The 16,709-nt window shown below is 47.4% G+C and overlaps 1 protein-coding gene across 2 annotated transcripts in view; it reads right to left on the bottom strand.

The window, feature by feature from the left end:
• The window catches only part of DISC1 (DISC1 scaffold protein), a 247,429-nt gene that overhangs the window by 154,565 nt on the left and 76,155 nt on the right, over positions 1 to 16,709 (bottom strand). For both annotated transcript variants that reach the window (XM_090263358.1, XM_090263359.1), the window contains exons 5-6: positions 6,706 to 6,820; positions 3,088 to 3,323 (exon numbers count right to left, since the gene is read on the bottom strand). In XM_090263358.1, the coding sequence (XP_090119484.1) occupies positions 3,088 to 3,323; positions 6,706 to 6,820 (351 nt within the window). The remainder of the gene's footprint in view (positions 1 to 3,087; positions 3,324 to 6,705; positions 6,821 to 16,709) is intronic.

The following is a 16,709-nucleotide window of genomic DNA, read 5'->3' as shown; positions in this document are numbered from 1 at the left end:
GGATGAGTCTACAAATTCCAAGCCTCCCAAGAATGACCTAAATAATAATAATGATAGACCCATGTTGTAAACTCATTGAAGAAAACAAAGCCTGGAGAATTTAGAAAATATTAAAATACAATATTTAAAAATATACAGCCACTCTTTCACCCTTGTTTGTTCTGTTTTTTAAAACTCATAGTAAATTTACTCAACAAAATTAAGAATTTATTTTTAGTCTGTAAGTAAGATGAGATTCCTCCCTTGAATTTCTCAAATACTCTCAACAAAACACAGAAGTCAGGGTCCTGCTATCTTGGGGTGAGTGGTATCTGTCCCCAAACAGGAGGGAGCGGCAAATCCTTCCCTTCTTTTCCGAGGTGTGGTTTGGTCAACTTTTCTCTTTGCCTGCAATGATGACTTTCCAATGGGAATGGGAGACGCACTCGTGAGTGGGGTTCCCAACCAAACTCAGCACTTGCAGTACGAGTTCCAGTCCCGCTCCGCACGCCCCAGTGGCATGCTGGTCATCAGCAACGACTTACTCAGAAGAGGAAGAACTAGAGCACGTGGCCCCTGGATGGTCAGTCGACCCAAGGGACTTTGCAGGGGAGCCTCTTTGGGGGCTATTAGGAACAGAATTGCTGTAATTTTTTAAAAGCAGTTTTATTTTAACCTCTTCCACAAAATCTGAAAGTGCAAAATATTCTCGCTCCAGAAAGGACTTGCAGCACCATCTAGTTCCAAACTTCACGTCACAAACAGAACTTCCAGTTCCTCTGGGACGGCCACGCTCTGTTGCATTCTCCTCCACCCACACACTTTCTGTGGAACCCTGGCGACCGCTCTGACTTGAACCAGGTGCCTGCTTTGTCTCCCCAGGGTGCCTGTGTGGAGACACCCGTTGCTCTGTCCTCTCAGGTGACAGCAGGCAATCTTGCACGTTACTGATTGAGTAAAATCAGAAGCAGCTTCTACCCAGATAACACCCTGAGTTTATAGCTGGCCTCAAGAAGTAATCTTTACAGAGGATGATGATAATAGTTATATTGTTGCAGGGTCTAGTTTCTCCAGATTTTTGTAACAATACTAGTCCCAGCAACCTGTGCTCGTAAGACTTCGAGATTTTCCTGTTTCACAATTTGTCTCTGGATCTCTCCATCTGGCCTAAGAAGACACTATTCTCATTTAAAAAAAAAAAAAGTTATTGATGCATAGTAGATGCATTCTTCTGCACAGGGCCCCTATGGATTCATGTCCCAAGTCAGCATTTTTTAAAAGCTACCCAATACCTCATAGCAAAAATTAAGTTAATGAGATTGTATACAATTAGTTAAAAATACAGACCAAGCAATCTCATGGACTCCACATCATCTTTCAAATGCTCCATTTCTCAGAGTCTGCTCCATAGTTGACCAGCTTGGAAAAGATGTATCTTCTTTCTTACATGGAAAGCCCACATAATGATGGTGGGTTTTCCAATAGGCCATGAACAGTGGCAGAGACCAGCACCAGGTCTCGCCTCCCTATGTGGAAGAAAGGAAGCTGACCCATCAAAACCTGCACCTACACACCTCGCGCTGCCCCAAGGCCAGAGGTGCTTCCCCGTACCACACCAGGCCGCTCTGAACGCCGTGGGTTCATGTGAGAAAGCCCTCCCTCTGCCATGCGTACCCTCTGTACCGGCACAGGGCACACCTGCAGGGCATCTCCCAGGAATTCGGCTCAAAACAAGCAGCCTTAACTTCCTTCCTCAGAGAGCTTGTTGGGAGGTGGAGCAAGGCTAACAAACCTCTGTGCTATCAGGGGAGAAAGGCGAGAGTAAGTGGGGCACATCTGGCTGGTGGGGCCAAAAAGGGGAGCTCTGTAAGCCTCATATACATATTTGCTTTTATAAATATAAAAATAAATTCACACGTTTCATCTTATACATTATATATAATGTATACTAGAATGCACATATTACATATAATTACATACCATATATTTGTACTATACATGTTATATATGTACACGCGTGTAGGTATGTATGTGAGTATGAAATGAGTTCCACAGGACAACAAGGGAAGCCGGGGTAGGAAAGGTCCCCAGAGGTTGATGCAGACAGTGCAAGGATGCATACAAAGACGCAGGAGGGGCAGCACGAGCCAAGTTCAATGGTTTGTTTCCTTTGGCTGAAATTTGGCAATAGTCCAAATCTCTTCCCAGTCTCCAGGTCAAGTCTCCAGGACAAGAGCCATGGAATTAGGTTTCTGCAGGGAAGTCTTCAGGCTGGCAGGGGAACAGAAGGAAGTCCTAAGCAACTCCCTCTCCCCCCCCCCCGCCCCCAGCCACCCTCTTCCCTCTCTAAAAATCACTTTTTTAAAAAACCTATTAACTCTGTTCATCCATATAACAGCCCTATAAGGTAGGCAGTATTATCACCATCCCATACCCCAAACAGTAAGTGGCTCCAGAAAATAAGTGGTTGAACGGGGATTCAAGCCCAGACGGTCAAATGGCAGCGTCCACATTCTCAACCAGCGCCGACGGTGAGTCCGAGCAAGTCTTTCCTTCAGCATCGCAACCGAGCAGAACACTCCCTCCCCCTCCCAACGCTCTGCAGCCACGGCACTTGCAGGCCTCACTACCCAGCTGCAGGTGCGTTCCGTCTAGCAGGTGTCAGTGTGAGTTCTGTCTTTACCAATGGGATTATGATCTCCTGAACAGCAAGGGGGAGAAAGGTAACTTGTAGGAGTTCACCACCCAGAACACAGGGACAAGTCTCATTCCACAGTAAGTGGACAAGAAACAAGGCCTCAAGTTAACAATGCATAGGAGTTTGTCAGTTTTGCCCTTATTCATTGGGACTTTGGGCAAAGTAGTAACCATCTTAAACTTCCTTTTCTTCATCTATAAAATGGATAGCATGACAGAAGCAATTCATAGAGTAAAGCTCAGCACCGTGACTGGCACGCAGTAAGCCCTCGATTAATGTCAGCTCTCATTAATAACCAGATGGATTTGCTAGGAAAGTATTTTATATGAGGGACAGCAAACAAAATCAACTCCGTAAACAACAGGTTCAGGAGGTGAGCAATCCAAAATCAGTTAGGAAATCACCAGTACCTCCTTATGGTTTCGGGGGGTCCTGCAGGGAGGGGGATCTGATTGGCTAAGGCCAGGGTGTCCTGCACGGCCTCACGGACCTCCTGCAGCTCGCCAGGGGACAGCTGGCCCATCAGGGGACTCAGGTCACAGCCCTGCCACAGGAGAAGCCGCTCTTGCAAGTCTATTTCCCTCCTCAGCTGTTGATCCGTTGCTTCCAGCACAGACATCCTGGCTTGGAGGGCTGTGATTTCTTTCTGCAGAGAAAGGAGAGACCAGATTTTATAAATTAGCCCTGCTCTTGGCAGACAGCTCTGCTGACAATGAGTCGTTTAAAGGCGAGTTGTCCTATGCACGGAAGCTGTGAAGTCCCCCTTCTGCAGCAGGCAGATTTGGGGAGGTTTGCTGAACTGGAAAAAAGCATGCCAGCTTTCTATTTCTGATTAGCTGGCATAAAGAAAAGCATTTCCTCCCGAGCATTAAATAACTACGGGGGTGAGCCAACAACTTCACTTGGCACAACCCAGAAAAAATACAAATGACTTATTTCACGTGGAAGAGCCAGAGCACAGGGCAGCAAACACCACATACCTGAGATAGGAGCTAAGCAGGTAACACAAGTTACAGATCAAAAAGGAAAAGCAAACAACCTTTGATTGGTTTGTTCCCAAACATGAAAATTTAGCACATAGAAAATGAGTGAAAATCCTAGCTTCTTGGGTCCACAGGATTGAAAGAATAATGAGATGCCACAGATTGCATTATGCCATCTAAAGTTCATAAAAACATTAACTATATTTAATTTCCACTAACAGAGGAAACCAAAATCCAAAGACTTCAGAGAGTATTATCCAGTCTTGAGGTCGACGATTAAAACGAACCGCAGGTAACTGCACACCCATTGCGCACATGTGTTAGAGCAGATAATCATCTCACTGCCCATAGGATCCTGAATTTAAAATGAGACTCTTTAAATTAACATCCTCCCATGTTCCATGCAGTGGTTTCTGGCTGATAAGAGCACAGTTCAACCCTGGGGGCCTCCCCATCTCCTACCCATGTTCTCTCATCCTCAAGGTTAGGTGACCTACAACTTCTCCCTCCTGACCCTCCTTCCCATTGGGGAGCAGGAATACTGAAGAACTACCGAGGATCCACTACCAAGACGCACTAGGAAGAAGGGAACACACCCTGGACGGTGTGGCTCAGCTGGTGGGAGCGCCGTGCTATAGACGCTGGTCAGGGTGCCTGCCTAGGTTGCAGGTTTGGTCCCCTGGTCCCTGATCAGGGCGTGTGCGAGACGCAACTGATCGATGTTTCTCCTTCACATCGATGTTTCTCTCCCTCTCTCTCACTCTCCCTTCCCATCTCTCTAAAAAAGCAATAAGCATGTCCCCAGGAGAAGATTAAAAAAGAAGAAGAAAGTAGCAGTGTTATTGACATGTCTCCCAACTAACTTCCTGCTTCCACCTTTGACTTCCTATACCCTATTCTTTTCTTTTTTTGTTGTTGTTGTTTTTTTAGTTTTTTAAACTGTGGTAAAATATTTTTTAAACTGTGGTAAAATACATGTAACATGAAATTTACCATCTTAGCCATTTTTAAGTATCCAGTTCAACGGAATTCACATTGTTGTATAAACATCCCCGCCCTCCATCTCCAGAACTCTCACCTTGCAAAACTGACACTGTCCCCATTAAACACTAACTCCCCATTATCCCTCCCCCGACCCCTAGAAACCACCGTTGTACTTTCTGTCTCTAGAATGTAACTCCTCTAAGGGACCTCATATGAGTGGAATCTCACAGTATCTGTCCTTTTGTGACTGGCTTGGTCCACGCAGCATAATGTCCTCAAGGTTCATTCCCATTGAAGCCTGTGTCAGAACTTCCTTCCTTTTTAAGGCTGATTATAGTCCATCGTATGGATGGATCGCATTGTGTCTGTCCGTCCATCTGCCGTGGACACCTGGGTTGCTTCCACCTTTTGGCTGTCGTGAATAATGCTGCTCTGAACGTATCCCTTTGAGTTCCTGCTTTGAATTTTGAGCACAGACGCAGAAGTGGAACTGCTGGATCCTGTGGTGATTCTATTTTCAATTTTCTGAAGAACCACCATTCTGTTTTCCACAGGGCCCTACACCCTGTGCTTAACACAGAAGGCAAAATGGTACCCCATTCCGAGCAGAGAAAAGCCCAAGTCCCTGCAAAGGCCCCTTTATCTCTGAACTTCTCTCTCTTCTCCCCACCTGGCCTCCTGGCTGCCTGAGAAACACCTGGGGCTCGTGCCCACTATGGCTTCCACACGGCTCTTCCCTCGGCTGGGAACACATTTACTGGGACTTCTGCAAGGCCTGCTCCCTCTCCTCCTTCAAGCTTTTAATTCGCTCTCATTTCTCAGCAAGTCTCAGCAAGCAGACCCCACCCATGCCCCGCCCCCATCATCTGGTCTGTGCATTGTGGCCCCTACCACCTATAAAACACTACGTATGTAATTAGGTATTTATTATGCTTGCACCTGGCACATGGCAGGCACTCAGTAAATACCTGCTGAGTAAGTGAAGATGGATCTCCCCCTGGAGTTCTGCCAAGAGCGCACTCTTCAAACACCGGGTACCCTGGGCTACAATTATTTCTGAGTACTCTGACATCGTCTGGCATTGGGCTGGCCTTTCACTGGTGACTAAGCCAAAAGCCAGATTTCACACTGCCAGCTGTCCAAACTCTGCACTGATGCTCATTGAATATGTAAGTGCTCGGTTTCCTGGAGAATATTTTCCCGTTGCGATGGCTTCTGCCTCCTTTGCCGCCTTGCTATTCTAGGCACCTGGATCAGCCGACTCGGACAGCATACTCGGATACTCTGCATGGGGGAGTGGGGAGAGGGGAATCTGGTGACTTGCCCAAGCTCTCACGAACGTGCCTACGTTCATGCTGATGTTTAGAGCCCAAGCCCAGGTTTGGGCCTGTGAGTTCAAGTCCTGTGCTCTTCCCAGAAGTCAGGTTGCCTCTAGTCCTCCTTGTTCCCCACTCCTGCCTCAAGGCCTCCAGGCTCCAGCAGGTGTAGATCCAGCTTCAGGCGCCCCCACGTCTGGGGGCCCTATCCACTTCCAGAGCTCCCAGTTGGCCCCTTCCCCTGGCTTTAGCTCAGGGCTGCCCCCGATTTCTAACCCCTGGGTGATCCGTCCACTGCTCAGGGCCACCCGCAGCTCCCACATGACGCCTGCGCGTCATTCCCAGATGCGCCTGCCTTGCCTGGTCCTTACAACTTACAACCCCACCGCCTCACAACTGCTCAGTCCAACTCGATAGGAATTTCATAAAGGATTTCTTTCTGCCTTGTAAAGAATCTTCTAAAGGTCAAAATGATAAGAGGTGACAAATTGGCCTGGCAGGCAGGGAAGCACATTCAAAGGTAATGAGGGACATCAAACCTGCACAAAAGCCACCGAGCGCCAGCTCCTCGTTTGTAACGAGACTCCTACGAGCCCGGTCCTCATCCCCACCGGCCCTGCCCTTTGTACTCGCCGTGGACAGCCCAGCGCTAATCACTCCTCAAGCCAAGAACCACTTCGCCGCTGTTGACTTAAGTGGATAAGAAAAAGGCTTCCTATTTCTTGAATATTCTTGGCCTGCTTACCTGCAATTGCTGCTTTTCTTGAAGAAGCCAGTCTCGTCTGGTGATGGACACGCACAGGTTGTCCTGAGCAGTGGGCTCCATTCTGAGTGGAGCTGGGCTGTCTTCGCTGCCCGCCCTGAAAATAAAAATGCATGTGGGTACACATAAGGAGAAGCTGAACCCTTCAGGTCTCCAAGAATGTTAAGAGAAAGGAATTTCACAAAGCGGCCCCCAGCTGTTCTCATCCTTAGGAGGGTCACACGGGTGAGGTCCCTAATGTAAGTTTCTGTTTTAATTACCCTCTGTTGGGACTTTTGCCTTTTCGCATAACCAGCTTGCTATTACTGGCTCCGTACCACCGACGACTACAGCCCCCACCCACGTGTGGCTATTGTATGTGCTGAAACTGTACAACGCACATGGTTTTAGAGCTTTCATAAGAAAACAAAGAGTGCAGAACACCCCATTAATGGTATCTTAGGTTCATTACATATTAATGATATTTTTTATATATTGAATTAAATTAAGTATATTTTAAACTCATGTTACAGTCTTCTTTTTTTTTTAATGTAGCTACTAGATAATTTAAAGTCATGGATGTGGTTTGCATTATATTTACTGGACAGCATTGCCTTGACCATCCAGATAGAGCCAGACTCCAGGGCTGATCTTGGCCGTGGAGAGTAAAAGGGGGTATGACTAATTTGCAGATGCTAAGGTCAGAGCTTCTCAGAAATGTTTTGTTAAAAAACTGTCAAAACCACTTAAAATCTGTTTGGCTCTCCCTTCTTCTTGCAGGAGTTGGCATGTTTGATTAAAGCCACGCTGGTGAAACGCGGCCCAGGCTGGAGCCCAGACCACAGCTGGGGAGCGACCACGCTGATTATCGTCATGAGGGATATCAGACCTGAACAAAGGCCACTCAGTTCATCCCTAGAGCGTTCGGTTTCTAACTCCACACGACTGACTGGGAAAAACTGTGCCCTAAGCAAAACTATGTCAACAATTCAAGGAAATTATGTCTAAGAAAACACCGTAACTAAAAGTAAACGGCAAACGACAAGCTGGGACAGAAAAAAAGGAAATCTTGCTAACTTCAAGAGTTCTATGAACCCAAGAAGAGATGAGCACCCCTCTCAGCAATTCAAAAAAAGGAATTACAGAGGGTTAATTTACAGCCCTTTCGTCATCAAAAATGGTTTTAAGTGCAAATTCAAGCAACATAAAATATCTTTTTTCACCTAACAAACTTTCAAAAGTTTGCATAAACCATAAAAATTAGACTTAAAATATAACTTTGAATCTTGTAGTCCCACTTCTAAGAATTCATTGTATGTAAATAATCATAGCTGTGCACAAAGAGTAACTACAAAAATACTTTCTTTTCTTAGTGGCCAGAAACTGAAAACACTGCAATTGTGGCCCAAAATGAGGACGAGAGCAGTAAACCACGGCTCAGCCACCTGAGGAGGACCACACAGCCGCTAAAATTGGGTCAAAGAAGCTGAAAATGCACGGGAAATGTTCATTTTATATGGCTCTTTTTAAAGCAGCTGTTACGATAATATGTGTGTTATGAACCAACTATCATAAAAAGAATGTGTGCCTTGGCCGATGTGGCTCAGTTGGATGGAGCCTCATCCCTTAACCAAAAAAAGGTGACGGGTTCGATCCCCAGTCCCGTACGTACAGGAAGCAAGCAATCAATGTTTCTCTCTCACATGGACGTTTCTCTATCCCCCATCCTCTCTCTCTAAAAAAAGCAATGAAAAAATGTCCTCCAGTTCAAATAATGTGTATAAAATAGATGGCAGAAAAATGTCCAGTAATTCTATCAGTTCTTATCTCCAGGTGATGGGCTGATTTCTTATGGCCAATCTTTTACTTTCTAACTTTTCTGAGCATGTATTGTTTTTATAACTGTAATAAAAATGTTTCCTAGTACATACACTAAGTAACTGCATGATTTTACTTAAATATTTTAACACAACCAACCTGCTGTAGTCCTTGGACAAAGCAGACATGTCTGTGTTTGGAATAAACCCCGTCCTACCCTGGCTGGTGTGGCTCAGCGGATTGAGCACCAGCCTACGAACTAAAAAGTTGCCAATTCCATTCCCAGTCAGGGCACATGCCTGGGTTGTGGGCCATCAATGCTTCTCTCCCTCTCTTTTCTCCCTCCATTTCCCGCTCTCTAAAAATAAATAAATAAAATCTTTAAAAAGAATTTTTTAAAAAATAAATAACCCCATCCATACATTAATGGTCAAGGGCGTCTTCTCTACAGAGAAGCAGGTGTCAAGAGCTTTGCCATGAGGCAATGCTCCCCTCCTCCCCGAGAAGCTCCTGCCACAGAGCCAGACTACAGCGGCCACTCGCGTACTGACTTTAGGCTCTTCGAGCGAATTTGTGCATTCGCTGGGTATCACCACCTCCACGTTTCTTAGAAAAGAAAATGAGTAACTGACCCTGATATATGCTGTGCTCTGTTTATCTCCTTTCACTTCTAATCCATTTCATTCATTCATTCAGAAACAGGAAAAACACTATTAAGTTCACCTCGTGTGTACCATGGGCTGTGCCTGGGGGCTAAAGACACAGCCGTGAATAGACTTGAGTCCCACACAGAGCAGGGGACAGACTCACCAATGGGAAAATGCAGGCTGTGCATAAACGCTCCACCAAGGCTCAAATCGCCAACATAGGAGCTGAAAGGTGGAAGTGGCTCTCCCACTTCCTAAATCTCCACGCGGCACTTAAAACAAGTGAGCCCACCTAGCACTGCAGTGAAGCAGCCTTAATATTTTTAGAAACTTTGGTAGAAAATGTGTCACTCAGCTTTTCTAAGTTAGAGTGGCAGCTAGGGAAAAAGAAGCCTGGTTCGTATTCCTGGGTTTCTCTGAATCATCTCTAAAAATGCTTACTCATTGTAACATACCACACAATTCAGAAATTTATTTTAAGACCCGTTATTCTCTGTTCCATGTGCTTACAGGGAAATAACGACAGAAATCGTGAAATTTTTAAACTGATAAGAGTGAAATAAACGCGTATGAACTGAGAATTTTCTGTACACCAGACCTGACCATTTTTATCACACTCACTTCTCACTGAGGATATTATCACTACGGCTTTATCAACGAGGAAAGCATGTCACAGAATTAAGTGACTTGTTCGTAGTCACAGAGAGCAGTAAGAGAGGCGAGGAGTCAGCGATGGGGGCGGCTGCTTCCACAAGCCAGGCGAGGCTCTCTGCAAGATGATACACTTCTGCTTCCTCCTGGCTTCCGGTCACGTGCACCCACACCCACTGATCGAGTCCCTGGCTCTCTGTTCAACAGGGGCAGCTGAAAATGACAGGCAGGGCTCAGCACCCCCTGGGAGGCAGACACACAACCACCGCTCCAGCCGTAGTTTCTCCTTTTTCTGGCTGTGCATCCTTGAACTTCCCAAAGCTCTCTGAACCTCACCCTCTTGGTTTTGGAGATAAGGAAGAGAGTGATGATAATAGTTTCCCTGCACTGCTGATCATGGGGATCAAGTTTATTCAGCAACGACCACTGAGCACCTACTGTGTGCAGGCCCTTCTGCCCACAGAGAGTTTGCTGTTGGCGGTCCTTCGTGTCTCAGTGTTTGTACCGGGAAATGAGCGCTGTGCTCATGTACGGCAGACACGCTGTCTTCTGCAGGGTGGTGAAGATGAAAGACGGGATGTTTCTCTTCGGAGGTTCCTCAAAAAGTTTAAGGTGGAACAGCCTATGGCCCAGCGATTCCACTTCTGAGTGTATGTCCGAAGAAATCCAAAACACTAATTCAAAAAATATATGTACCCCTGTGTTCGTTTTAGCATTATTTGTAATAGCCAAGCTCTCAAAGCAACCCAAGCACCCGCCAATAGACAAGTGGATTAAAAGGCTGCGGTACATGGATACAGTGGGATATTGCTCGGCCATAAAAAAGAATGAAATCTTACTATTTGCATGGATAAACCTAGAAGGTACTATGCTAATGAATAAGTCAGACAGAGAAACACAAATGCCATATAATTTCACATATATGTGGAATCTAAAAAATACAAAATAAATGAACAACTAAACAGAAGCAAACTCACAGATACAGAGAACAGACTGATGGTTGCCAGACGGGAGAGGGTTAGCGGGATGGGTGAAAAAGGAGAAGGCATTAAGAAGTACAAATTGGCAGTTCCAAAATAGTCTCAGGGACGTAAAGTACAGCATAGGAAATACAGGTAATAATATGTAATAACTATGTACGGTGCCAGGTGGGTACTGGAAATATCAGGGAACACCTGTGTAAATATATGATTGTCTAACCACTATGTTGTACACCTGAGACTAATACAAAATAATACTGAATGTAAAAATAAGTAAATATACTTTTGATCTAAAAAGAAGATGGACTGTTTCTGCGGATCTTTAGATACATCAGGGAGGACGTCTCGAGAACGGATCCATCATCGCCTCTTGTCATCTGCGGGAATTGGATGCGCTTCCTCCTCCAGGCCCCAGAGCCTGGCCCATCCCCACAGCCACGCGTTCTGGCCTGTGAGCCTTGGAGCAGAGAGACTGCACCATCTCACGCTCTGTCCCCAGTGCCCAGCACTGAGCGGGGGCTTAGCAAATATGTGTTGAATGATTTACTGAGTCCGCTGCCTAGAAAATCCAGAACTCGTTTATATTCAGCTTTCTATCGCATTAGATCACTTCTTTGCACAAATGTATTTCCCAATTCGCTCTGCTTATGCAAATATTTCCTGAATTTCCTAAACAGATACCATCTGGGTTGGGATGGAAGCTATTGAAGGAAATTAACATCTAATTGAAATCAGCTAAGAGGAGCTACAGGTGGGTAACTGGGAATTCTCCCTATTATGGTTAATCACATTCATTACTTAATCCATCAGGAAAGCCCCTGTGATTAACAGAAACCCCTCTCGCTTTACCTCTCAGGCTCTGACTTGGGGTACAGAAAGCCATCCAGAGGGCTGAGCGGTGGCCCCAGGACAGACAACAGCTCGGGAATGAAGCAAGGGACAGGCTTCCCTGTTTCCAACCTCCAGTCCTCGGAGCCCCGCTGCCTCTTCCTTCAACAATGCTGTTCCATTAATATATAACATTCTCAATGTGTAATCCCCAATGTCGGAGCAAATTAGCTTCACTGCTGTAAACGAATCAGTATGTAAAACAAGCACATCCCTGGTGGCGGGGCGAGAATTACAACAGGAGTGTGGGATGTCAGAGCAGCACTTGGGGCCCTTTCGGGGTGTCTCAGACCTCTAGGCTCAGGCCCGAGGTGTCACGCAGGCCCCCATCTGGGGCTGCCCACAGCTGGAAAAATCCTGGCCTTTCTACTTCTGTGTTTTCCCCCAGTCATTTCTGGAAGGATAGATCCCGTTTGTAGAATAAGATCCCAGAACCCCTGAAAGTGGCTGAACTCCAAGTTGCACAAGAGAACATTTTTCATCCCAGTGATAGCCCTCACCACGTGACTTCTGTGAGAAAAGGCTGGAACACCAACTGGGTGTCAGCGTTTCCTGGGGGCAGTGGTTAATGAGAGTGTGCCTGGGATGAACCCACAGTGCCACCTCCTCCCTCGGCCCCTGCAGTGCGCACCCTGTGCTCAGAGGGCCACCTTTGGAAGCATCTGGAGAATGCCAACCAGGCAGGGGACAGGCGAGACAATCCACCCGCCAGGACGCAAGGCAAAATGGCTCATGGCAGGTGCTGCGGTTTGTACGGTTGTGTGCGTAACACAGAGGGGCCCTCGCCCAGACAAGAATGCCGCCTTCGCTGTGCCAGAAAACCTGCTGTGTCGCACCAAGCCTGGAACAACGCTGTGATTTCAATCACAAGGACCCACAGGGTGACGCCAGTGCTCTCGTGATCACAGTTACGAACACCTCCACTGAGGTGACTTGTTTCTGGCAACAGGAGTTGAGTGCAGCACTTCTGGACACCTTTGCTAATGGCTGCCCCCTACAGATGACCGTTCTATCCAATTTATGTCACATGGCTGATGTGTTTCCGTCTCTCTCTCTCTCTCTGGGAAGACAGTGATAAAGACGTGGTTGGCGTCAGTCACATAAAATCACGGAAGTATGTTTTAAATCCAACAGTCATACATTATGGAGGCCACTCTGACAGCACAATCAAGGACTGTAAAAATCCCCAGACGTGATGTAGGTCACTTCGTAGTTCTTCCTTTATATATATGATTTAGGTCTAAACAGTAAGGGGAATAGAATAAAAGTCATATTCCTTAGGAAGCTGAGCACCATTGTCTTATACAGAGAAGTGACTACCCTACAAGAGGACCACGTGCATATTTAACTGGGTTTATAAAAGCAATGTCATTGGTTTCAGGACAGACTTCAGTTGTATTTGAGCGAAGAGGGTGATGCGGAAGGCCTTATCTGGAAACTTCTATTTATGCTCCACTAATTCTGAAACTGTCGGCAAAGTATTCGCCCGGGTCTCTCTTGCCCGCCTGCAGACCCTTGCTTCCCGCGTCTACCCAGAGTCCCAGTGTGGCTTCAGAGCTGGCCGATCAACAGTGGACATGATCTTCTCCCTACGCCAGCTGCAGGAGAAGTGTCACGAGCAGCATAAACCACTCTACCTCGCCTTTATCGACCTCACGAAGGCGTTTGATCTGGTCAGTCGAAGCAGACTCTTCAGCTTGCTACGGAAGATTGGCTGTCCACCACATCTGCTTGCTGTGGTCATGTCCTTTCACGACAACATGCACAGCACGGTGTCCTACAACGGCGCAACCTCTGAGGCCTTCCCAATCAGCAGTGGAGTAAAGCAGGGCTGCGTCCTCACGCCTACGCTGTTCGGAATCTTCTTCTCCATGCTCCTCCAATACGCCTTTAAGGACTGCAGCGAGGGTGTCTTCATTCACACCAGATCCAATGGCAAGCTCTACAACCTGGCCCGTCTACGAGCCAAGACCAAAGTCAAAGAGGTGCTCATCCGTGAGATGCTCTTCGCCGACGACGCAGCCTTGACATCACACTCCGAAGAGGGACTCCAGCAGCTAGTCACTTGCCTTTCCCACGCATGCAAGGAGTTCGGACTAGCCATCAGCCTGACGAAGACGAACGTTATGGCTCAAGGCACGGGGACTCCCCCATGCATCACCATCGACGGATACACCCTGGAGGTTGTCAACGACTTCACTTACCTCGGGTCCACCATCTCGAGCTCTCTGTCAGTTGACTTGGAGGTCAACCGGAGAATCGCCAGGGCAGCCACAGTTATGGCCAGACTGAACCGGCGAGCGTGGAACAATTCCAGCCTCACTGAGAAAACCAGACTGCGCATCTACCAAGCCTGCGTACTCAGCACTCTCCTCTATGGCAGCGAGACGTGGACCACCTACGCAAGGCACGAAAGGAAACTCAACAGCTTCCACATGAGGTGCCTGCGACGCGTCCTGCATGTCGCCGGGCAGGATAAGGTCCCCAACACCGAGGTGCTGAAGCGAGCCAACATGAGCAGTTTGCATGCAGTTCTTAGTGAGAGACGCCTCAGGTGGCTCGGCCATGTCAAAAGAATGGATGCAGGCCGTATTCCCAAAGACCTCCTCTACGGCGAGCTAGCAGAAGGCCAGAGGATGACAGGGTGCCCAAAACTGCGGTTCAAAGACATCTGCAAAAAGGACATGACACAATGCTCCATCAATCTCAACACATGGGAAGTTCAAGCAGACGACCGCCTAGCCTGGAGGCTCGCGGTCAGGCAAGGTACGTCACGGGCAGAGGCTGCGCGCAACGAGGAGGCGGTCCAGAAAAGATCGAGGCGGAAGCAGCGTCAGCAGCAGCAACAACAGCCATCTGCCTTCACCTGTACCAAGTGCGGCAGGGATTGTCACTCCCGAGTCGGACTGCACAGCCACTCTCGGCGGTGCAGATAGACTCTCAAGAAGCTACGCCATCGTCTCTCGAGACGGACGGCTGCCGATGACGATGATGAATTCTGAAACAAGTTCAGAGGAGCCCTCTCTGGCTCACCTCAGGTTATTTTTCTCTGTTGTCCTTCCTCCCTTCTCTTCCAGAGGTGACGACAAGGGTCAGAAGGGGGCTCCTGGGAACGGGACAGGTGGCATGCCGATGCCCATCCAATTCCTCTCCTGTATGCTGGCAACAATGACTATTTTTATGCTGTATCATAATGTGGCACTCTCATATTTTTAGCACTGGTAAAATGTGTCTGTAACAATTATTTTCTAGGTTTTATTCATTGTATCTTCCTTCCATCTGTGAACTTAAAGCTGATCGTCACAGATTTCTGTGGCATGGTATTCTCCACATAACAAGTAACTGGGCATAAAGAACCACATGCGTCGAAGGGAATAGAGGAAAAATGGCTCAATCCAGAAGCATCATGAGCTACACAACATTAATCTCTTCTCTTTCCAACGGAAAGACAGTGCGCAGAAAATATTTGGACAGGCAAGCCAGCACTCTGCCTCAATAAGCCCCATTGGGAAACAACTATACAGCTTCGTTTTTAAACTTGGCTGTATTTTGTTTACTTCTGTTTTAAGTTGTCCATTGGGGAAAGGTCTTTATTTTAAATCCTTACACAAGGACATTCCTATTGATTGTAGAGAGAGGGGAATGGAAGGGGAGAGAAAAACAGCGACGTGAGAGAGAAACATCAATCCATTGCCTCTCATACGCACCCCGACAAACTGAACCTACAGCTTAGGCATGTGTCCTGACCAGGAACTGAACCCATGACCCCTCGGTTTATGGGCCAATACTCCAACCAACTGAGACGCGTTAAAGAGTCTTTAACAAGGACATTGTGCGCACACACAACTTAGGTTGTACATATGACCAATTTTAGTGTACATACCGGTGAAGGTCCAGTGGGAAAACGCATAGAATGTAAAGTCAGAGAAATGCAAAATATTAATGCGAAAATTATAGTCATATATGTAAAAGTAAAGCAAACTCCTCTCTTAGGAAAAAGGAAAAATTAACTTTCTTTTGACTGGAACAAGAATAGATGCCTCTCTGTTCTCTTCTGACCTTTGCTGTCGCAGGACATCGAGGTGGGCTCTTCCGGTGGCTCCAGCATCAGAAGCTAAAGCTGAAGGACAGAGTGTTCCGTGCCCCACGTTCTAAATGGCTGACAGTGGGGTGGGGTGCCCCCTCCCTGGGGCTGCACAAACAAAGCTGCCACAGTCACCCGTCACTCAGCACACACACACGCGTGCGCACACGCACACACACACACACACACACACACACACAGGCCATGCAGGAAGTGGAATCTCCAGGAGGGGTGCTTCTCCCACCCCTCCCCCAGCACCACAGGAAGGCAAAAAAGGGGATATGCTCTCCACTGAAGCCAAAGGAAAAGAAGGAAGTTCCCTACTCACTCATAAGATGGGGGCAGGGGGATGCCTGCTAAAAGGAAGACTCACATCTGATTCTCCAGCGTGGACATTGGCTGTCTAAACTTGGGTTCCCTTAATAGCAAAGTCTGAGGTAGGGATCTGAGTTGAGGCTGTTTTTTGGAGAAGTGATTCCCACAAAACTAAGAGGGAGGGAGCAAGAAAGAGGAAAAGCCGATACGCAATGTATTACTGAGCTGATCACTGCATGGGTGGACAGGGTCTGCCCACCATTCACTGTGGCAAAGACACATGAGCTTCCTATGAGTGGAGGAGACATCACAGAAGCTGTCCTCCCAACAAGCGTGCCGCTGGGCAAAGGGACTCCAGAAAGGGGCTGTCATACGTGAAAAGTGGTGGCTGCCCGGGTCAGGCAGAGGCAGCTTCATTCTCACCAGCATCTGGGCAGCGGGAGGCCCTGAGGAACCTGCCCGAGTCCCAGAAGAAAGCAGGTTTGTCAACACCTGCCTCCTGGGGGTTCCCAGCCTCCCGTGGCCGGAGAGGCAGCAGTGACCAACAAGGAGAGGGTTACAGACTCTGGACAGGGAAAGATTTGAAGTGGGTGTGTAATTAATTACATTCCAAACTGGACTGCG

The sequence above is a fragment of the Furipterus horrens genome, unplaced genomic scaffold (assembly GCF_987537825.1).
Source record: "Furipterus horrens unplaced genomic scaffold, mFurHor1.1.pri manual_scaffold_15, whole genome shotgun sequence".
Lineage (NCBI taxonomy): Eukaryota > Metazoa > Chordata > Mammalia > Chiroptera > Furipteridae > Furipterus > Furipterus horrens.
The sequence above is the reverse complement of the archived record's forward strand: the minus strand, read 5'-3'. Positions and strand labels throughout refer to the sequence as shown.